The following is a 22,397-nucleotide window of genomic DNA, read 5'->3' on the forward strand; positions in this document are numbered from 1 at the left end:
CGTTTATACTTGGCCGCTTTGACTCATTTCTGAAGATAAATACCCCCAATGCATATTGGTCAAACTTCGTTGGACGCCTTATTGATACAGCACAGACGATACCTATTACATATTACAGATTCGGGATCAGGCACAGCAGATTAGATGAAAATGTGTTAGATTTTCCTAAAACATGCTTTTGTGATCTTCATAACCTCCCATCCCATCCTTTTTGTCCCTTTTTGACCACCACTCACTCCATCAAATCGTCGTCGTCGTCATTTGAAACACACACACACACACACCGAAAAGTCACCCCTCATGAAAGCAAATGTCCTCATATTTCCATCATGAAAAAGGTTACATGTAGCGCCTATCGAGGCAAGAAGTAGAGAATCATCCAGCGACCATCCCACCAGAGCCGGGCCCTTGACAACCGCCAGTAGTCCCGTTCGTGCACACCTCCTCCGCTCGAATGCCTGCCTGATCAGCCGAAAAGAAAATGCCACGCATCCTCTCGATCAACATGTCTATGGATAAGAAGATTCGTAGGGTCGTCATAAGTCCAATCCACGCCACATATCAGAAAAAGACCCGTTTTTGTCCGCAAGGCAAACCCAAATGTGGAGCTATGCGAAGAAAGAAGGGGGTATATGCCGGAGAAACATCCCACTAGATACAGCACTGCGAATACAAACATGGTGAAAAGAAAAAGAAAAAAGAAAAGGATAGTCGTGACGAACATCATCGGGAAGAGAGATGCGGGAAATAAAACAGGTATCGAATGCGAGGCGCTCATCATGGAAAAAGTCATCTGAGCAAGTAAATCAAGTGCTGATTGCAGATATAAGCCAAGTCTTGAGGAAAGAGTGGATGGATGAAGGAAACGATTGCTTCCTTTAGCCGATATGCCTCGAATAAATTCGCTCAAACAACATCCGCTTTATGAACAGTCGACTCATGACAAATGAACTGCGGATGGGTGTATTTACAGCTGACAGAGAGACTAGGGAGGTCAGCAAACGATTCAGAAGTCCATGCATTATAGGTCGCACCGATGTAACGAATCAGGCGTACAGTTAGAGGCAGTGATTTGGAGGACGGACGACAGTTAAAAGAAGGATTGCACACTGGCAGAGTGATGGTAAGGCGAGCGGCAGAGGCGTCTTACTTTTTCGTTATTGGGGACCTTCGTTAGGTCGTGGCGCCTCCGCCTCTTGGAACTCAACGATGCTTTTCAATGCCTGTTTGGCGTTCATGCAATACGTTGGTAGAAGAGAAGATATGCCACTTTGTTGTCACGAGACCCATAGCGGCCGACGGGAGTCCTGACTCCGGAAGAACTTCCCGAAGCAGCGGCAGAGGCCCCGTTCAAAACGGCGGAGGTGGACTTCTTGCTCGAATGGCCTCCCGTGCTTGTTCCATTCACTTGACTCCAGCCTCTTTCATTGTCAGACTGCTCCTGATCATCCTGGTCAATATGACCAAAGATGTTAGCATTGGAGGTATTGTCTCGCTTGTGTTGCTCGAGCGCAGCAGCGAGCACCTTCGGATCTTCCTCGCCGCCGGCTTCCGCGACATCCTCGCTTTTGATCCGGCGAATAACCGTATCGTCGAGGCGAATCCACTCGCGACCGTCTTGACGGCGTACATCTACCGTATAATGCCCGCCGCTAGCGTTTCTGCCATGGTGATAGATGACACCAATGAGGCGGTATTTGGGCAAACCACCATGAGCCATCATAATATTGCGTTTGTTCGGAGCGAAGACCTCTCGGGGAATCTCAAGGTCCAAGGGATACCCAATCTTCTTCCATATCTTCTGCGTACCTCTGGTCACGCTGTCATACTGGAACCGCTTCAGATGGAGAATGAGGACAGGTGGCAGATTCTCAATGAATATCTGCTTGGTGGCAGTGACGTTGGGACCACGAGAAGAGTTAAAGTCACCTTGGATGCTCTCCGGCTTGGTTAGACCTTTCAGAGCGTCGACGATATTGTGGATATCAGGGGAGCCAATGTCGAGCTGCAGAGGCTGATAAGGCTCCAAGGTCACGGAAGTCTTGTTGCCCGGTACCTTGAACTCCGATCTGATCTTACCACCGAATATCCTGGTGATAGGAGACTCCTGCGCGATGTGACCGGAAGAGCGTGTGACTGCAGCCTTTTGTTTGTGTCCGACTTCTAGCCACCCATCACCAGACTGCTCCTCTTTATCAATCGATTCAGCGGATGTTGAAGCCGCAGGTTTTGTCGTGCTCGCGTTTTTCGCAGCTCGAGCGCATTCTTCGTGCATTTCCTCCAGAAGGAATCCAAGGAACTCTTGAGCATCCTGCTGGTGACCTCGCTAATAAAAGAATAGTTGATGAGCAAATCACTCTATCAGTGTGTGTGAAGAGCAAAACTTACTTGCATATCCCGGAATCGTGGTAATTGTCGTATCACTTCGTATACAAAGTCCGGGGTAAAGGCTTCGCCATATTCTTCGAGCTCATTAGGTTTCAGCCGAAGCCTCAACTGTTCTTCCGAATGAGCAGCATCGACGACACGGAATTCTTTCATGAACATGATCCTAAACACGATGTAAGTACAGTCGTATGTAGTGGGAAGCAAGTAGGGCAAACTGACATAGCGTCAACCATAGGAAATGCGCTCTGGACGTTATGTGATGCTCGTCTGCCGACATGATCCAGGAATTGATAGAACGGTATGCAGGAGACCAGAATTTGAAGGACCTGTTCTCAGACCTTTAGTAAATGTGCATCAGCAAACCAAATCGCGCGCCAACTTACGGAGTTCATGTAACACATATTTCCAGTATTTATAAGCCCTCTTGGTTCAAGAAAGGCGACTTTGTCGCTGTACTGAGAGACGTCCTCCCCAAGACTGGTTAGAACATCTGCCAGAGATTCGCTCTTGCGCATGACCGGGCCGTTAGACTCGACCGAGTGAGCACCAGCTGGGCCCGAGACTCTCGACGCTCCTTTTGCTCGAACAAGGTCTGCCCAAGACTTAGGGGCAGCACGTGGAGGCGAAGCCGCCTTGGCTGTCTCTTCAGCGGCGTCTTCTTTTGGTGTCTCGTTCACTGAGGCAACAGAGGCTGTTGCTGATTTAGGAGTTTCAGGAACACGACCCGCGTCGTCTTTAGGTGGCTGAGGTGGCTGCCGTTGGTGGGCTACAGGGCCTGGGATGACGGGCAAAACTGGCACCACAGGAACGGCGGGTTTTGATCCTTTCGAGTGTGACTGAGAGCGGGCCGTTGTGGAGACAACAGCTGAAGACGGTGTCGTGGGCTGAGTCGAATCCACAACCGAAGGAGCAGCAGATAGGGATGGAGTCTGGGGTTCTGATTGTTCTTGCACAGTCTGTTCGACCGGCTTCTCTTCATCTAGTTTCTCTCCCTGCTTAGCTAGTTGCGGTTCCTTTGAAGGCAGCTCGACCGAGACAGATGAGATTTGTAAACTGCGACCCTTTCGACGTCTGTGAGGGGTCCTGGCAGGGAAAGGACGATCGGGTACCGAGAGCCAAGGCAACTGCAGTCTTTTGGTTAGCGAAAACATCCGACTGGGACTCAGGCAAACTCAAAACACTCACCGGAGCACGGAAAGGCTCACTCGGAGCAGGGGCAGCGGGTATCACAGGCGCTGAAGCAGATGGCGAAGACACAACAGGACTGGGTGTGAAATGAACAGGAATATCCGCAGGAGACTGAGGCTGCATGTTTAATGGGACAGGCACCGATCCGACGGGCGGAGACATGGTAGATTGAAGAGGAGTCGCGGCCCTAGGCTGCATTGCAAGCGACGGGGGTGGCATGTGAGATGGAGCCATCACAGGCGGCGAATGAGGGTACGAAGAGACAATCATTGGCGCATATGGAGGCTGAAATGGTCGAGGAGGAAGTTGCATCTGAGGATACGCTGGATACCACTGACCATATTGTTGCGGTGAGTAAGCAGGAGGTGGATGGCCGTTCATGTGAGGGTGATAACCCATATAGGCGGGCGGAGAGCGCATGTTGGGCGGCCCTCCAGCATAAGGTAGATCTTGTTGTCGTCGAGGAGGCGGCATGGGTGGCTGCCCATGGGGCATTGCGGGCAGATGATGGTTCATCATGTCCAGGCACGTCGGAAGGTTGCCTCGACTTGTTCAGCCACGCGTTGCCTCAATGGGAGCCATAAGAATCACGAAGAGAGGTGGACCAGGAGCTGACGGAGCAGAACCCGTCTATACGGCCATCGCAACTCGAAGGCGGAAACGGCAAATAATAAATGTGGAAGTCTTTTTGCTCGATGTCTCGTTTTTTGTGGCCGGAGCTAAATGGGATCTGTCAGTTCAGGATAAGTAGAGATCGCAGGATCGATGATCTGAGACACTTACCTAGGAGGAGACACCTTAATCTCAGTAAAGCGACGAATGAGATGCAGTAAAAAGGAGTATGCCGCAAAGAGGCACAGATCGCAGCGGAAGAAGGCGAGGAGGCCAGGCGATGGAGAGGCCGATTTGGAGCTGAGTGAGATGCTGTTTTTTGGGCGGGCGGCACGTGCCTGAGGCTCTCGATGGCTGCCAAGACATGACATACTCGCCCCTCCTCCTCATTCTTCATCTTTCTCCCCCCGACAGGAGAGGGATCAGGACTTGGTGCTTCTCCTCTCCCCATGTTAGCCTTGGGCCTCTGATTGGTGTCATCGCATGCTTGAGTGTATGTCCTATGATCTGCATTCGCATCGAGGGTTGATCTCTCTCGTGCTGTGGCTCAGTCTCGGCCTTCCATTCTCTTCCCCTCATAACACTACTTCCTATCCGCTCTCCCCCGCCATAGGAAATCAGGACCGGCCGTCATCGTCGAATTTGGGTTGAGAGATGTCGTCCAATTCTGGTCAGGTGCCCAATTCTTCAAAAGTCGTGAATATTCCTAGCCAGTCCGTTTCCGCGGTATTTTACTCAACTCCCTCGGTCGATAGCGGTTCTCAGAGGCGGACTGGTGGCTCTGGTAGTTTCGGAGCGGGATTGGCAGCGAGGAATTCGAGTTCTCCAAGAAATAACCAGGCTCTCAAGAGCCATCACAAACGGCAGAGGCGACCTAGGTTGCTAGATGATGACGAGTACAGCGAAACTGTATGTGTTTCAAAAGCAATCATTCTTTTTTCAGATCTTTGATCAGAAAACTAAGATTTGATACTCTGGTGCTCAGGCCGTCATGAGATCGACAACGAGTCGTAAAGGACAAACGTCCATCACGCATTTGATGAACTTTTCCCTACCTCCACGCCCGCAATACCAGCCGCCACCACGCAATAGCCGTCGATATGCTTCGTGGGGATTAGGCTCGGGTTACCATGCTATGGATAAAGCTCGCTACGTGCACGCAAATTACCGGTTTATTGTGAATCCCACTCGAAGTTATCATGCGCAGGCGGCGAATGCCGATGTTCATCTGGATTGGGATTCCGTCTTGCAGGTCCTGGTCTCGGCGCAAACCCAATCCACAAGCTGTCCCATCTGTTTATCTACGCCAGTAGCGCCTCGGATGGCTCGGTGTGGTCACATATTCTGCCTACCATGTCTGATTCGCTATATGCACTCTACTGACGATGACACCCCAGTTCCTGAGAAGAAGGCTCGGTGGAAGAAGTGCCCAATTTGTTGGGACTCAATCTACATTTCAGAGACCCGACCTGTACGGTGGTTTCGTGGGCAAGAAGGAGATATCCCTGTCGAAGGTGGTGATGTGGTACTACGTCTGGTGAAGCGAGATCCAGGCAGTACCCTTGCTCTACCGCGCGACGGCGCAGAGAGTCTCAACCCCGGCGAGGATGTTCCATGGTACCATGCAGCGGAGGTAGCTGACTACGCTCGAATTATGAAAGGTGGCGAAGATTACATGATCGCTCAATATGATGCAGAAGTGGAGGATCTTCGAAGGCAGGAAGCTGAGGATGAGCTTTTATTTGGTGACGATACTACGTGGACCAAAAAGGCTATTGCCACCATCAACGACGCCAAAGCAAAAATTAAAGGAATTGGGAATCCACCCGACGTTGAGCGACAACCTGCTATGGACAAGTCACTCAGGGAAGCCGTCCCGGCGGAGTCCCCACCTGATGCTACTCAAACAGGGACCCCGTCGGCTGAGTCCATGTCATCGTCAGGCGTGGGCACTGGGGCTACTACTACTCCGGCTACGACCGGTGACGTAGACCGCGTGGCGGAGGCTGTGAGCAAAGTTCAATTGAACTCGACTCCGGAAGCGAAGTTGAAACAGAAAGATCCTGGGCGTAGCCGAAGCTCTCATGCAGGCGATCGGACTCGGGAAGGCAATGGACCTCACCCCCCGACCATCCTTTTTACTTCTATCAAGCTCTTCCTCAATTCTACCTGTCTCCATTGGATATTCGCATACTGAAGGCTGCTTTCGGAGATTACGCTACATTTCCAGCGACGATACTTCCCCGCGTCGAGCGTATCTCAAGCGGACATATCGTTGACGATGAGCTCCGGAAGCGTGTCAAATATTTAAGCCATCTTCCACAAGGATGTGAGGTGAACTTCCTCGAATGCGATTGGAGAGATGTGGTCGTCCCAGAAATATTGGAGCGCTTCAGCGCTGAGACTGGAAGAAGAAGGAAGCGGAACAAGGAGAAAGAGGCACGCGAAGAGAAGGAACGACTCCGCGCGGAGAAGGAAGAGGAGGAAAAACGCTGGGCCGCCGCACGCCGCAGGAGACCCAGCATTGGCATCAGTGATCCACCGTTTTCAGGTCAAGATTTCCAGCCATTGTCCAATGACCCTACGGCTGACGGCTTTCCGCCCTTCGACGCTGGCTCATCGTCCGCATCACCACCTCGGCTGTCCTCGCAGTTTGGCGCCTTAGCCTCACCGTCGACTACTCCTCCCGGAGTTCGTACTGTTTGGGGAACTACCGTCGCACCATCAATCTCAGAGTCGTCAGAAGTTCCCTCAAGACCCGCTCGCCACGACGGCTGGCGCGAGGACTGGGAAGAAGAATTACTAGCTCACCAGGAAAGGCAGTTGTTGGCTCAGACGAGTCTGGAAGGAAACCAACCTTCTTCTGCTGGTGGTGGCGGACGCAAGAAAAAGAATAAGAAGATCACGCTCATGTCAACCAACATTCAGAGAGGAGCATGATTGCATGAATACCTATCATTGTATAGCGGCACATCCACCTCATTTTCTTCCATTTTTCCTGCTCATTTTTTTTCTCTTCAGATTTTTTAGGTCTTCCTTTATTCATGGGGTTTTTTTGGGAGGGAACTATTCTTTCGTGAGCGCAGGTGGTCTTACGGGAGTGTATCTCTCTTGTTGAAGGAGCATGGCATGGAGTTTGAAGATCTCAACAATCTCGGAAATATACAATTGCCCTGCTGAAATAGATGCTGAATAAAGATATGTTATGAATTCTCGATTACCTGAAGTGACTGTTTCGGTTGGTTACTACGCGCAAACCTCAGATAGAATAAATAATAGTACACTTGGTCGCCTGGGATTGATAGAATCTCTGACTTCCTTGTATTTTCTACGAATTCAATCATTCTCCTTTGAGCTCTAGAATGCAGATATTTCTACTACCGTCAAATGCTTTTATTAGCGTAGGATGGGATGGAATGCACCAGGCACCAAGCGTTGAGGGACTCGATGGAGTGACATTTTATCCCCATTCATTGAGTGACTCGAATCTGAAAGTAACATTACCTCTCTATTGCCACATTTTTAGCCGTGGGAAGAGGCCACAGTGCAATCGACGATCTTATCTCCACTCTCTTCCCCAGTTGTGGTTGTGTCTTGGTTAGTCTTGGTCGCAATCTAACCCCAAGTAAATAATAATTGTTGTTTCCACCCCCAAAAAACATTCTTCCTCTCTCCCCTTTCCTCCTCAACCTTCTCGGTTCTTGCTCTACACTAGATAAAGGTGCTCAATTGCTTGCCTCTTAACTGGGGCAATTTCATGAAAAGAAAATCATGACTGTCACACGCTCCCAAACGGGGAAAACTCCTAAGTAAGTGGATTAGTCCCTGTGCGACGAAAGGAGAGAGTGCAAAAAAGAAACCGAAACCAACCTTTTGCGACAACAAACTTGCTGGCCTCCCTGAAAGCTCGTTGAGTCTGCTTTTTCTCCTTTTCGCAATACACAACGTCGCGAGTTTATCAGTCTGACTAATTTTTTCTCCGAGTAGGAAATTGGAGCGCCCTGGTTACGTTGAGACCCCTGGGCGACGAGTCACTCGCAGCAGCGTCGCTCTAGCATCAGAGACCAGTGCGGACGACGTGTCCGATTCAGCGACCGAAATCCGCGGGCGATCCAAGTCTACTACCCGGAGACGTCAGGTGAAGACCGAGGATGTGTCAGAAGGGGAAGAGAACGGACGTGCCAATGGACACACCAATGGACACACCAATGGACGCGCCAATGGTTCGACGAAGAAGCCACGAGTCATTGACGGCTGGGTTGAGGGCAGGGATCCTAAGATTGACTACAGCGGAGAGTTCGAGTTTGGAGGGTCCTGGGGAGTGCTGTCCATGATGATCGGGTTCCCTCTGCTGATGTACTACATGTGGATTGGCGCCGTCTATTATGATGGCAAATTTCCTCGTCCTTCGGACGGCCAGAGCATGTTGGAATTTTTCGCGCACATGGGCCATCTGGTCTATGAAGGCGCTTACCCTTCGCTCAGAGCTTGGATCATTTACTGGGTATTCTTCGTCTTCGAAGGTCTATGCTACGTCCTTCTCCCTGGTGTGACTGTCATGGGCCGTGCTCTGCCGCATCTCGGGGGAAAGCAGCTCCCCTACTACTGTTCCGGCGTCTGGTCTTTCTACACCAGCATTGCTCTTGCCGGTGTCCTCCATTTTACCGGGATTTTCAAGTTGTACACTGTCATCGATGAGTTTGGGCCTCTTCTGAGCGTCGCCATCATCTCCGGCTTCCTGGTGTCCTTCGTCGCATACTTCTCCGCGTTGGCTCGTGGCGCGCAACATCGCATGACCGGGTATCATATCTATGATTTCTTCATGGGCGCGGAGCTCAATCCTAGAATGTTTGGTATTCTTGATTTTAAGATGTTCTTCGAGGTTCGCCTTCCTTGGTTCATCCTCTTCTTCATCTCTCTCGGTGCTGCAGCTCGGCAGTACGAGGTCTATGGCTATGTTTCTGGAGAAGTTGGCTTCCTCCTGATGGCGCACTTCTTGTACGCCAATGCTTGCTGCAAAGGTGAAGAGTGTATCGTGTCGACCTGGTAAGCTTTCACACATGTCATGCTCTTGATTAACCATAGCCATCACAGCCAGTGAACTAATTCGTCTTAGGGACATGTATTATGAAAAGTGGGGTTTCATGCTCATCTTCTGGAACTTGGCCGGCGTGCCCTTGAGTTACTGCCACTGCACGATCTACCTTGCCAGCCATGACCCCGCTACTTACCGTTGGAACCGTGCCTTCCTGGTGTTCCTGTATGCGGCATATCTGTTTGTTTACTGGGTCTGGGATACCACCAACAGCCAGAAGAACCGTTTCCGCCAGCAAGAGCGTGGTACGATGGTCTCTCGGAAGACGTTCCCTCAGCTCCCATGGCAGACTCTCAAGAATCCCAAGACAATCACTGCCGCCGATGGTTCCAAGATCCTCGTTGATGGATGGTGTAAGTGATCAGTCTCTTCAATGGAGCACCCAGACAGACATGCTGACTCTTGGCGCAGATGGTAAAGCTCGTAAGATCCACTACACATGCGATCTTTATTTTGCCTTGAACTGGGGCTTGATTACCGGCTTCAGCAGCCCGTTCCCCTGGTTCTACCCCATCTTCTTCGCGTGCATGATCACCCACCGTGCCCTGCGTGATATCCAACGCTGCCGGAATAAGTACGGCGAAGCCTGGGTGGAGTACGAACGACAGGTTCCGTATCTGTTCATCCCCGTAAGTATTGCTCATCTTGAAACGCGACGAACAGACTGACTGATTCTGGTCTATAGTATGTATTCTAAGGGAAGGCTGAGCGGTTCGACAGCTTTAGCTCGCGCCTTCTTGTGGGCACAACACTACTCCAAAACCTTCTCATCACGTACAAGACTTGGTATATGCCATAATAATATGCATCGGCTTATCGGGTCTAGAAGAGCAATATTACCGACTCACCTACATGTGCTTCTTACTTTACTGCAGGAGTCTTTATATTCTTGATGTCCACCAGCAGTTCACTTCGATTCATGTACATCATTAGATTGACTACTACCGGTCATCACTTGGTTCCCTTTTTGTTACTTTTTCTCCTCCTTCTGTTTCCCTTACCGTTACCCCTGTCCCTTGATAAAGAGGTTTATGACCCTAGCGAGACTGTATCGCTTGAATGATAATGTATAAATTCCGAGGAACCTAGAAGACAACGAATACTTCGTATCTAAGGTGTCACTCAGTTAGCTTTCGAATCCAGGCACTTGAAGCCAACAATATATCTTATTAATCACATGACCTGTCTTCATCCCTCCATCGCAGCTTATCGATAGAGAGGCATTGACCCCACCATGTGTCGCATGAAAGTCAGTAACTGACAGGTGGAATCGCTTTGATTGATTGTGCCAACTGTTCAATTGAATTTAGATTAAGATCATACAGAGTCAACTGAGCACATTGCATACCACCTAATTTCGCTGTCACACGTCATGTTGATCCAGGAATCTTTCCACGATGTGCCTACCAAGGCGGATGGAAATGGTACTATGCGTATGTAACCAAATGATTCCAAGACCCCAATCAAGACTTATCCGCTTATCACAGATTATCAGGTATCTACGTGTTCCATCCTACTATTCCTGGATACCCCAAAGCTCGATTCCCTGGTGTAGTAGTGTTCAGTGAGATCTACCAAGGTGCGTACAGCTTCGTGGGACTGGCGACGCCGACACTGACTGTAGCCAGTGACTGGACCTGTCTCGCGATTCGCCAGGCAGATTGCGGGCCAGGGGTACATCTGTGCTGCGCCGTCCAGCTACCACGAGTTCACCGGTCCGGAGCCGCTGCTATACAATGCTGAAGATACCGACAAGGGAAACCAGTGGAAAGTCAGCAAGGTACGCATCCACAAGCCGAGTCACCATCGCGGCAGATTATGTCTGAGCGCTGCTAACCGCGATGTAGAAAATAGCCGCTTATGACGAGGACGCCTCGTTGTGCGTTGATTACTTGCTCTCCCTGCCCACTTGCAATGGCCGGGTAGGCGCAACGGGTATGTGCTTGGGTGGTCATCTTGCGTACCGATGTGCGTTGGACAGCCGCGTCAAGGCAACTGTGTGCTACTTTGCGACGGACATCCACAGCAAGACCCTCGGCGAGGGCAAGAATGATGACAGTTTGGCGAGAGCGGGCGATATCAAGGGTGAGCTTCTGATGGTGAGTTGATTTCGTTTAGTTCGACGCTTTGGGATTTGGATGATAGCAGACAGCTGAGTGACAATGCTTTAGATTTTCGGGAAGAACGACAACCATGTTCCGCCGGAGGGTAGAGATCTGATCCGCAAGACCCTGCATGAGAAGGGCGTGCTGTTCAGCTTCTACGAGGTTGCATGGGCTCAACGTACGTTAGATTATGACGCTCTGCTGTTTAATAATCGTCTCTCGAATGGCAGTACTAACGGAGAACCGCGACAGATGCATTTATTCGAGACGAGCTCAGCAAGGGGCGGTACGACCCCGCCATTACCAAGGTATGCTTTGAGATGCTGCTCGAGTTGTTCGGACGGACATTGAAACTGGACCTGGGCGAACACGATGGTAAGAAATTGGAGATCGAGGATGTATGCTAGATTTTGTCAATGCGCCAATAGAAGCGCATCTTACATGAAGATGTTCTGGGCCTGCCGCTGTTCACGGCTGTCAGCCACCATGACACCTACCTATATGGGCCGATGCCTTCGGTGTTTCAGACTCCACGCAATCTGTGCCGAGTTGAAGATCAGGTAGTTAGAACGAACGGCCCGCTTGCTATCATGTTTGATAGAGGAAGACTTTCCGAGTAGCTGCGTACATCGATCGTCGAACAAATAAATGGGAAAACATTCATTAAGTGCAATACTGCATAACACTGGCATGGGGAATGGAAAGCTTCAGCCATAAGAATTGATCTTGAGTGAGTTCATGCATAAGCAGGTATTCCCGAAACATCGCTGACTGCCGGACTTCTACAATCGGCAATTCCACAGATCAGCTCATACTGGAACCTGGTCTACGAAGAAGCGCAGCTTGTATCATCCAAAGTTCATCGACTTGGAAAAAATATATGATCGATAGCAATATCCCAAGCAAGGTGCGAGATCTTGACTGGTGCATTAGGCATTGGATTGAATAGAATGATGATCAACAGTAATGTATGGCTTCAAAAAAGCAAGGAGTAGACCGCTATCTATTCCATATCCCATACGGCATACCCCATGGAAAGAGGGAGAAGATACCTTGGGAAAATCGGGTGGCTGATAAGGTGTAACTTGTAAGACAGTCGGTGTGGTCATTCAGTTACAATACCGTATTTTGGCAGACCTCATCACTTGAGGTACCTATTCTCTTGTATGGGTAAGGTATGTGTACTAAAACTAGACGAGAAAGTTCTATAGGGGGCTGGGGAGGACATGTCGACTGCGAGACAATTACAGATACAGAGTAGGTAGGATCGTAGACTTCATACCGCAGTCTACTGGCAGACCTGGCTCTGACTGGACTTTTATCCCTAGTTTAGCTCTCGTGCAATTGAACTGACTGTAGGCACATTGTCTGCATGACAGGTAAAATTACCTTACTGTTGATGTATCGAATCAGGGACGAGTAAAGTAGTTGCAGGCACCAAGAATAGAAAACCGGGGAAATCAAAACAATCCATGGACGAAGATGGAAGTCTTCCTTGGTACAATCCAAAGCACAGCTCGACAACCATGGTCGAAGGACAATAATCTGTCTAGTGGTCTATTATCATCAAGGCACCTTGATCATCAGGTTCTGGCAGGAGAAACATCTCCAACCTCGAAGAATCAGACCAAGCTCCAGGATGATGGAAGGAATCATGATATAGGGTATCCAAGTTCTCCCCATACGTAGTTGGCGCTCAATTAGCCCAAGAGCCCCAGCCTGCTCAATTATTGCTTCGTCTGGAGTGCTTGGTCCTTGAGTCAGAAATCTTGAGAGAGAAAACCAATTATGGCCCGTTAGATTTCACAAGTATTGATTCAAAGACTGTTTAAATTTATTTTGCGCGCTGGATATCTGGTCTATAGCGTCCGATTTATCTCTCTACTCCGCGCTCTGCAGGCTACCACTCATCGACATTAATCGTCCTGATGGTATTTTCGCTCTAAGCCACCTCGTGTCAAGTCGACCTGTACAGCCATTTCTCCATCTTCAGTTCCACTTCCTTTCTTCGACATATTGTCTACTCGCATACGGAGTATATATTCTTGCATAATCTGCCATCGTTCACGTCCTGTTGCATTGCCCTCGTGGATGACAACAATCTTGCAGCCTCAGTTAACCGACGCTTTGGAGCTGCAATTGACTCACGATCTGACCACCACTGTTTTCATCGATTAAATCTCCTCACTTTTGGCTGCAAATAATACCAAAATTTGTGCTCTTCGCCTTTGACTTGCAGAGACTTAATTGACACAACGATCGGCATCATAATAATCCCACGGTTACTGCCTTGTTTCAACTTTGCGACGGGAGCCATTGTCAACGGCCTGGTCTGGTCCCTTAGCGTGGGTCCCAGGAAAAGGGAAGCCAATTTAACTACCAGCAAGACCACCGCCGAGCCGCGCGAATCTTGTCCACGGTCATCCAAGTCCTTTTGCATGGTCAACCGCTTCAACGGTCGGTGAATCATGGGTTCTACACAATTTGGGAATTTCAACGTGAGTCTGCCGACGGAATTCGATACGTCTACTGGTTGCGCGAAAGGGGAGTTAACACCTGGGGATTTTCGCGAACAGGACTTCTGCAGAGATTCGACCTTGCCAGTTTGCAATGTGAGTTCGTCAAACTCAATCTCAGGCGATTTTCCATATAGGAATCTTGTCACCATAGGACTGCAGGTTGCTGACTGCAATTGTTCCTCAATAGCTCTTTGTCGCTCACAACCAACCCCCTAATGAAGCCTACGACGGCTGTGCCCTCACCGGTATCTCCCTGGGAAATCATCGATATCTCAGCAACCTAGGTATGGAACGATGGATAGAACGACACGGAGACGAGTCGCGAATTGCGAGACTGATATCGGTGCAGGATCGATACTGCTGGCATTCATATCCATCTTAGTATCGCTCTTCCTATTATGGCGATCGGAACGGAAAAAGGCCGCGGTTGGGCGAAGGTACGCGGCTAAACAGGGACTGTGAAAGGCATGGGCAGGGGCTGACGAGTAATACTGTATAGGGAAATGCAATTGTTCCTTCTTGGCTTCATTATCGTCGAGATCTGCGAGATCTTCACCGTGGGCGGTTTCCCTCTTGACAGCGCGGTGCTGAAGGTATGTTTTCTCTGTTTTGGTTGACGCCTTGCTTCTATTGGACACAACTGAGGGGTGCGCATAGGGTTTTACGGCAGTTCATATCGCTGCGATCACCGCGACTTGCTGGATCCTCTTCTTGAACGCTCTTGTCGGGTTTCAGTTCCTTGACGACGGTACACCTGTTTCTCTCGGTCTCTGTGTTGCTTCTGCCCTGGTGTTCTTTATCGGTACCGGTTATATCGCCCTAGATACTGCTTTCGACTGGACCGGGGAGTTCGCGACGGACCCATCTAATCACTATCGAAATATCGCCCTCTACGTACTGTACCAGCTCTTCCCCTCGTCCTCCTCGTGGCGTTCTTCATTCTGGAAGCTGTCTTGGTGATCCGGGTCCTGGGCGAGTTCCGGCCAATGTGTACGTTCAGCCTCGTCTCTACCAGAGCCGGGGAGACTCCAATCTCATGAGCTTAGCAAACTAACGGGATTTGCAGTGTATCTGTCCGCCGCGGGTCTATTGTTCGCCATTGGCCAAATTTTCAACTACGTGATCAGCACCCATCTCTGCCAGGCGTCGCACGGGAAAATCAACGGCGCCTTATTCGAGACATTGTTCACCCTCTTGTCGGTCGTTACTGTCTGGATCTTCTGGAGCAGTATAACGGAAGACGACTGGCCGATGCCGATGGCTGTAGGCAGCGGCTACAACTAAGCTGCAACTGTTATTGTACCACCCGCTTATTTGATCTAATCGACTGCCAATCCCATTCAGCCATAACAGTGCTCTTACCGTTGCAGACGAGGAAGGGTCCGTATTATCGCACACGTTTTTCTGTCCTCGTCTGTCTTTTCCTCCGTTTTACGCCTGGACTGCCATTTTGATACCACTTCTGTACTCAACCTTTATGTTTCACGATTTCTCTGATGCTACCAGTGACTATGATTGTATTAGCCCTTTAATGATGTGGTCAGCTTGATGTGAAACGGGCATGTGATCATGTTTACATATTCATCCTCCCCTTTACTGTCAGATACCTATTTGTCATGTACTTAGCTAGCCACTAGCCTATGTTTATAACCAATCTCTGCACATTGAAATATAACCTCTGCCTTCTGTCAGGGTCAGTGAACCTGCCATCCAAGTATTGTTGCTTCTTCGCAAGTACCTGTAGTTGTCGGATCGAAGCATGAGCTTTAATATTATCAAGTATGTACGGTAGATTCTGTACAGCGGTCGTAAGAACGAAACCAAACCTAGAAGCGACGACAACTTGCAAGCGGATGGCAGTCGACAACTTGGGTCAGGTCAAGATAACACAAGCCCAATCCATGCTCTATGAACCCTCCCGTGCATGCAAAACGATATCCGCCATTTCAGCCTCATATGGTCATGCTCGAACTTTGCATCTGGTGGGGAAAAGAAAGACCGTAAACGAAAACCCTCAAAGCCGAACCTTGACATCTACACAGGGAAGAGTCCACTCCCGTCGTCCCAGCAAACTCCGCAACCATTCGAGTCCAACACCGGTCCACTCCTGCTCTCCCAGTTCATTTGATCCGTTGAGCGCGAGTCGCCGCTGCGCCTCCTCAACCGCGGCGCCCGCCAGCGCCTTGGTGGTCGTATTGACGGTCTCTACGACATAGCTGACCAGAGACCCGTTCTGCGCGGCCAGGGAGGTATTGGCCGAGACGGCATCGTAGGGGTTTGAAGTTGCGTAGCGCGGCGAGAACCAGTCGCCGCGGAAGTCGAAGAAGCAGCGGTCAGCCCAGTGGCAGGAGGAGATGAAGAGGATGAGGAGCAGCGCGGAGCAGTAGATGCATGGTCGGTGGAGGATGTATGTGAGGGTGACGAAGGAGATGATGAAGAGCGGGGAGGCGTTGGTTGGAATGAAGAGGAGCGGTAACCAGCTATATGTTAATCGCGTGAGTGAGTGGGCTTGGAAGTTTGGTATGATATTTCAGGTGTTGTGGCGACTTACCTCCTGAGACAGAACATGGTGGGAGACTATAGGCTGGGAGGACTGTAGCACACTTCTTGTGACGGTGACACAAGTATAGTGTTATAGTGTTGAAGAGTTGTGTTCAACTTGAGAGAAAGACTGACGTAGAGGAAGAGGGATTCCCTCTGACAGTCACAAAAAGAAGATATGAGAGCAGGAGAAGGCGGAGAGATGGAGATTAGATGCAGATAGTGGAAAAGAATCGCTCATCAGACAGGTGAGATACGAGCAAATGTCTGGTACATCGTGGCTAAATCTGAGGTACAAATCTGAGGTACTTCTAAGTATTCTTTCACTGACTGAGGATTTTCAGCGTCATTGCTGTTTCCCTCCAATAAGAGATATTACCGTACCGTAACTGAAATCCCCGCCATAATTACCTTATTTCGTAAGGTAGCCACCTTCCTCAGGTATCCAATGTATGCATCAGCCTCAACTGCATCAGCCACATATAATAGCCACTTACCTAAACCGAGCTAGTGCCACTTCGGCCTCCATCTTGTTCTTTTTGCTCTACTGAATTATCATCATTTCTCGTCCTTCTCCCCCTTCCTTACCCATCTTCTTCTCTGTACCATAGTCCGTTCATTTAGCCCCTTTCTTTCGCTTCTTTCTTTCAATTACCAAAGCTATCTGACCTTACTGCTTCCTCACTTCTCCCTTTCTGCTCTCGAAAGAGAGCTCTCGAGAGAAGCTTAGAGCTTGGATATCACTTGGGAGGTCGCCTTTCATTGTGGTGAGCTGACAGAAATGTCCACCCCCAACGATCTCCAGGCTCTCCTGGCGAGCATCAGACCACGTCCATCTCCTTCGGGAATGCCTGCTCAGGACGCTCAGTACCCTATGCACTACCAGCAGGGCTACCGTCCCCAGCAACAGCAGACGCAGCCGCAACCCTACGATGGGCAGAGCTTGTCTCACCCTCAGTTGTTGCAGCATGGCTACCGTCACCCTTCGGTCTCATCTGCCATCCCTAGCCCATCCCCGGTCAATACACCGCCTCAACATGGCTCGGATATCCTCAGTCCTAATACTGCCACTCCTCGTGGCGAAATGTACCCGCAGCAACCTCAAGCTCAGAACCCCGACCGTGCTGTCAACCTGCTGAACCTGCTCAAGTTTAATCAGGGCCCTGCTCCATCTCAACAACAGCCTACTACTGTTGGAATGGAGCAGCCAAGGTCTCCTCTTGCCCAGGAAACTGGCTTCGAGGGTGTGTCTAGGTCTCACACGAGGAACATCTCGGCGTCTGATCTGGTTGCTTCCCTGTTCGGTCGACAGGCTCAAGCTCCACCTTCGGCTGCAACCCCACCGATGATGCCTACTAGTTCGCAGTTCGCTCAACCTGGTCATTCCGGGGTCGGCGAGAGCTCCCTGTCGGCGGCCCCTACTGCTGAAAACACGCAGGAGATGCTGCTTCGTCTGCTCAACCGACCATCGCCGAGCCAGGACGTGTCCCACGGGCACGGGAAGGCGGTATCCCAACCAGCAGCGTCTGTGTCTCCGGTCAAGTCCCCTGTCGCTGAGCCGATCGCACAGGCATCAGTTGAAGTGCAAGGAGCGCGTCCTGAGGAAATGGTGTCTGGGAAGCCGGACATAATATCTTCTCAACAGTCCAAGTCGACACTGACGCCCAAGGAAGGCATCTTCACATACACTAACCCCTTTGAGCAACTGGCAGCTGCATCGCCACGCAAGGCCTCTCCTCAGATCAAGTCTCGGAGTGCTAGCCCCGCTGTCGAGCTCACCCAGCGCCAGAAGATCAACCTAACTGCAACTGCGGATGTTGCTCCCGTGTCTCAGCCAGCAGCATCGTCTGCCGCGAAACGCCCATCATCGCCAATTCTTGACGCAGAGCAGCGCGAGGCTGTTAACCAGGTAGTTGGCAAACTGGTGGATCAGATAGTTGGCCGCGACGTTGCTGAAGTGCATGACAAGACGACCAAGGAAGACGAGTCGTTGGCTGTACGAACGGACAAGGAAGAAAGCACTCAAGCGGTCATTTCCTCCGTCGCTAGCCACCTTCGTGACACAGCTGCTGAGGCCAAGCAGGCTGCAAAGATTGAAGCAGCAGCCGCCCAGGATGCCGCCGCGGACAGTACTGCAGCTATCAACGAAACCACTAATGGCGAAAGTGGCGAGGCCCTTGCAGACAGCTGGGAGAGTGCCGAGGACAGTGCTGCGAAGGAAGAAGAGCGCGTTGTTCCCGTGTACAACTTTCCTCTGAAGCCGTTCATTTCCATCTCCCTTAAGGGCAATGCCCAGGAATCTCCGACCATTCGGGATGATGGCATCATGGACATCGCCCGGTTGAAGAAGGAATTTGATCAACTGGACCGCTCCTTGACCTCGGCTACATCGGAATACATCGTTTACGCCCTAGCGAAGAATGGAGGCATGAGGATCATTCGTCAGGAGGATGGAAGTGACAAGCAAGTCTTCCGTGCAACCCGCGACCGTGTGTTCAATGTCACTCTCTGCACCTCAGCCACAACGGGCGGCGTATCCGAGGAGCAAGCCATCTTGGGCATTGGTGTCAGCGGCACGGTCTACTGGGCGTTGATCTCGCGCGGCGAAAAGGATCTGTTTGAGCTGGATGCCTTGGAGAGCGAGAGCCTGATATTCCCGCCGTTCCCGGCTTCTGATGAGAACACTTCTGGTGGCCAGCTGAAAACGCGGGCCAAGAGAAGCTCTCGTCATCCCGGCTTCTTCGCCATCGGCCGTGGCAAGAATATCTACGTCGTTTGTCCTCAGGCGGCTGCCAATGCAAACTACGGTGTCTCGGGGTCTCAACGCACCGTCAACACGGAGAAGTTTTTCAAGGAACGGGCCCTCAAGATCTCGACTGGCAAGGCTGGCAAGGACTTTGTGTTCAGTGACGACGATACTGTCATTGCTTCTCTAGACAAGACCGGCAGACTACGCTTCTGGGATATTCGCGAAGTGGTCAACAATCCCGATTTCTTCACGAACATGCCTAGTCCAGCTGAGGTGCGCGTCCCGTTGAACACCTTTGTTACCGGATCTCCTACGGAGAAGTCTTGGCCCACCTCTGTCCTGTTCATCGATAAGCTGCGTCCTTATGCCAAATCGATGGCGCTTCGTTACATTCTGGTCGGACTTAAGCAAAACCACACCTTGCAGCTCTGGGATATTGGGCTTGGCAAGGCCGTGCAGGAGCTCAAGTTCCCCCACGAGAACGAATCAGATGCCATCTGCAGTGTCGCCTACCACGCAGCCTCTGGCATCATTGTGGTCGGACATCCTACGCGCAATTCCATTTACTTTGTTCACCTGTCCGCTCCTAGATATAATCTACAGCCCATGTCGCAGGCATCTTTCATCAAGCGCTCGGGTGAGAAGGACTCGAGCTTGCCCAAGCCAGAATCTACAGCATGCATGAGTGGCATTCGGGAGATTTCGTTTGCCTCTAAGGGCCAGTTGCGCAGCTTGGATCTTCTCCCTGCCACTAAGGCTCCTGGAGATAGCAAAGAAGACAGTGCGCTCTTCGAGCTTTACGTGATGCACTCGCGTGGAGTGACTTGCTTGAGCGTCAAGAAAGAAGACCTGGGATGGGGCGTCGACAATAAGATTATCCGCCCTGTGAATGCGCTGGAGGAGAATTACATCGAAATTTCTGAGCTTCAGGCCTTCCCCAGCTACGTCGCCGATGAACCTTCAATCAATGGTGATTCGGCTTCCGCCTCCATCAGAGCTACGCCGAGGGAAGTGGCCAAGAAGACCCCTGAGGCGACCACTGAAGCTGCTGGTGCTGCTGCTCCTTCAAGCGCTGTGTCCCCTGTCAAGCCGGTTCTGAAGAAGAAGTCTGCCGAGGAGCAGGCTGAGCCAGCCGCAGCGGCCAATGGCGTCGAGAAGTCTGAGAAAAAGAAGAAAAAGAAGGCTACTGCTGCTGCTACCGCCGTTACCGGTGAGAGCCCAGCGAAAGCCAAGGAAGCAACATTCACTGCCGTTGAGGGGCTGTCCAGTGAGTCCGGCATTGTGCCTCAACCAATTGAACAGCCCACCCAACTGGCACCTTCCACAACACAGCCATCAACCATGGACGCCCCTCTCCCTGCCGTCACTGCTGCCGCGCCCCTCGCATCTGGAGCTGGTGCCAGTAAAGCTGGTGAGATCTGGGCCAAGCACTTGGAGGCACTCCAGACTGGTGTCACTACTGAATTTAATAAGAGTCTTGGTCGCGAGCTTGAAGGCCTGTACTCCCGCTTCGACGAGGAGCGACGCAACTGGGACGCTGCATCTGCAGCCAAACAGGATCAAGTTTTGCGGCTGGTCTCCAGCACCCTGTCTGACAACGTGGAGAAGAACCTGGCTCGTATCGTGTCTAGCAGCATTCAATCTGAGGTTGTGCCTGCCCTGACTGAGCTTACATCGGCTGCTGTTGGAAAACAGCTAGATCAGGTCATTTCTCAGCACCTGGGTAGTGTTGTGCCTCGTGAGGTGCGTCAGGTTCTGCCTGATGCAGTTGCTCGTTCAGTCAAGCAACCTGAAGTGATGAAAGTCATTTCGGATGCTGTTGGCCAGAAAATCGCTTCCCACCTTGAGAGTGAGATGTCGAGGGCCTTGCACAACTCCATCATCCCCTCCTTCAAGACCCTTGCTCTGCAGGCCGCAGAACAAATCGGTTCGGACATACAGAAGCAGTTGCAGGTTCAGATGAAGCAGTACGAAATTCAGCGCCACAACGATGCCACGAAGATCGATCAGCTCACAACTCTCGTTCGTGGTCTGTCTGACACGGTCGCGTCGATGGCTGCTTCCCAGACTAACTTCCAAAATGAAATCCTGAGACTCAACCGCGTGTTGAGCGCCAAACAGCAGGACGAGGAAAGCCGCAGCTCGCAGCAGGCATCATCTGCCGGTCGGGCTGCTGCTCCCAGCGAGGCCAGAACCGCCGAGGATCTTGAACTGGCAGAGATTGCCCAGCTAATGAGTGAAGGTCGGTACGAAGAGGGCTCAGTCAAGGTATGAACTCTTAAAATTAGGTCAAAGGCGAGCTACTGACTCTAATGGTGCTGTAGTGGCTTCAATCTAGTCAGCAGGCCGATCTGTTCGATAACCTCTTTGTCCGCCTCAACCCATCGTACCTGACTAGGCTTTCCCCCATCGTGGCTCTTTCGGTCGGTGTCGCAGTCACGTCTTCTCTGCACACCAACGTTGACGACCGTCTCACTTGGCTGGATGTTGTCCTCCACTCTGTTGACCTGAGGGTACGTCTGACGAAGTCCATCCGCTTTCATAGCCATGACTGACTGGGTTTTACATTTAGGACCCCGACATTCACGATGTTGCACCTAGGATCATCGAAATTCTCACACAGCGGCTGAATACCTTGTACATGGAAGTCGCTTCGAACAACCCTCATTCTCCCGTCATTCGCAAACTCGGTCCCATCAATCGGCGTTTGCAGGAGCTTTGTAGATGATCTATCTACTTGCCGCGTTGGATCCATCTACGGAGACAGCCTTTGATAATGAATGGAGAGAGGAATAAGTCGTTCGCGTCTACACTCTGGGAACATGGCTGGGGACGAGTGAACACATCTGCAGATGAGGGTAATGCCCAAACGAGAAGGATTGCGTGGACATTTGGGGGAGGCTTGGATGTGGTGGACGAGGCTCTTTGGGCATTTCTTTTGTTTATTAATGATTCAAGGGAGTGATGATACGTGCTAGCACGAAGCGACGCCTTCTTAGTCTAATGACTGATGCATAATATCATGACTTATCCATAGGGAAGCGACGCTGGACTTTACACCTGTTATTCTGGATCTTCCAGCTAGCCTTACCAAGTAGCAGCGGGAGCTACCAAGGTCTTGCATTAAGACCGAAAGACATAGTGAAGCTAAATTCTAGAGTGGTTCTGTTAGGACTCTACTCATTTTGGACCCTGCATAG

The 22,397-nt window shown here is 50.9% G+C and overlaps 6 protein-coding genes across 6 annotated transcripts; 4 read left to right on the top strand and 2 right to left on the bottom strand.

The window, feature by feature from the left end:
- Nucleotides 1–1,234: 1,234 nt before the first annotated feature.
- P174DRAFT_460625 (mRNA-binding ubiquitin-specific protease UBP3) lies at nt 1,235–4,071 on the bottom strand (the record flags this gene model as incomplete). Its single annotated transcript, XM_024829909.1, has 5 exons — nt 1,235–2,326; nt 2,389–2,551; nt 2,608–2,714; nt 2,772–3,512; nt 3,574–4,071. 5 exons carry the CDS (start codon nt 4,069–4,071, stop codon nt 1,235–1,237), a joined length of 2,601 nt encoding a protein of 866 aa, XP_024683159.1.
- A 530-nt stretch (nt 4,072–4,601) lies between these two features.
- Nucleotides 4,602–7,128, top strand: P174DRAFT_512701 (RING-type E3 ubiquitin transferase MAG2; the record flags this gene model as incomplete). The annotated part of the gene is made up of 3 exons (XM_024831902.1): nt 4,602–5,097; nt 5,174–6,257; nt 6,341–7,128. The coding sequence occupies exons 1-3, from the start codon at nt 4,843–4,845 to the stop codon at nt 7,126–7,128; spliced, it is 2,127 nt and encodes a 708-aa protein (XP_024683160.1). The 5' UTR covers nt 4,602–4,842.
- An 831-nt stretch (nt 7,129–7,959) lies between these two features.
- Nucleotides 7,960–11,795, top strand: P174DRAFT_460627 (Delta(24(24(1)))-sterol reductase; the record flags this gene model as incomplete). The annotated part of the gene is made up of 10 exons (XM_024829910.1): nt 7,960–7,997; nt 8,176–9,234; nt 9,305–9,636; nt 9,695–9,912; nt 10,695–10,720; nt 10,771–10,862; nt 10,912–11,063; nt 11,131–11,382; nt 11,455–11,566; nt 11,641–11,795. 10 exons carry the CDS (start codon nt 7,960–7,962, stop codon nt 11,793–11,795), a joined length of 2,436 nt encoding a protein of 811 aa, XP_024683161.1.
- A 2,061-nt stretch (nt 11,796–13,856) lies between these two features.
- Nucleotides 13,857–15,191, top strand: P174DRAFT_460628 (chitin synthase export chaperone; the record flags this gene model as incomplete). The annotated part of the gene is made up of 6 exons (XM_024829911.1): nt 13,857–14,000; nt 14,095–14,191; nt 14,257–14,344; nt 14,407–14,500; nt 14,565–14,838; nt 14,974–15,191. The coding sequence occupies 6 exons, from the start codon at nt 13,857–13,859 to the stop codon at nt 15,189–15,191; spliced, it is 915 nt and encodes a 304-aa protein (XP_024683162.1).
- Nucleotides 15,192–15,496: 305 nt separating this feature from the next.
- Nucleotides 15,497–16,747, bottom strand: P174DRAFT_504284 (uncharacterized protein). Its single transcript, XM_024831200.1, has 2 exons — nt 16,459–16,747; nt 15,497–16,387 (listed from the first exon to the last, which is right to left on the bottom strand). Exons 1-2 carry the CDS (start codon nt 16,473–16,475, stop codon nt 15,922–15,924), a joined length of 483 nt encoding a protein of 160 aa, XP_024683163.1. The 5' UTR covers nt 16,476–16,747; the 3' UTR covers nt 15,497–15,921.
- Nucleotides 16,748–17,030: 283 nt separating this feature from the next.
- On the top strand, nt 17,031–22,312 carry P174DRAFT_441872 (uncharacterized protein). The gene is made up of 3 exons (XM_024827438.1): nt 17,031–21,465; nt 21,522–21,710; nt 21,770–22,312. Exons 1-3 carry the CDS (start codon nt 17,230–17,232, stop codon nt 21,923–21,925), a joined length of 4,581 nt encoding a protein of 1,526 aa, XP_024683164.1. The 5' UTR covers nt 17,031–17,229; the 3' UTR covers nt 21,926–22,312.
- The last annotated feature ends 85 nt before the right edge of the window (nt 22,313–22,397 follow it).

The sequence above is a fragment of the Aspergillus novofumigatus genome (assembly GCF_002847465.1).
Source record: "Aspergillus novofumigatus IBT 16806 chromosome Unknown P174scaffold_4, whole genome shotgun sequence".
Lineage (NCBI taxonomy): Eukaryota > Fungi > Ascomycota > Eurotiomycetes > Eurotiales > Aspergillaceae > Aspergillus > Aspergillus novofumigatus.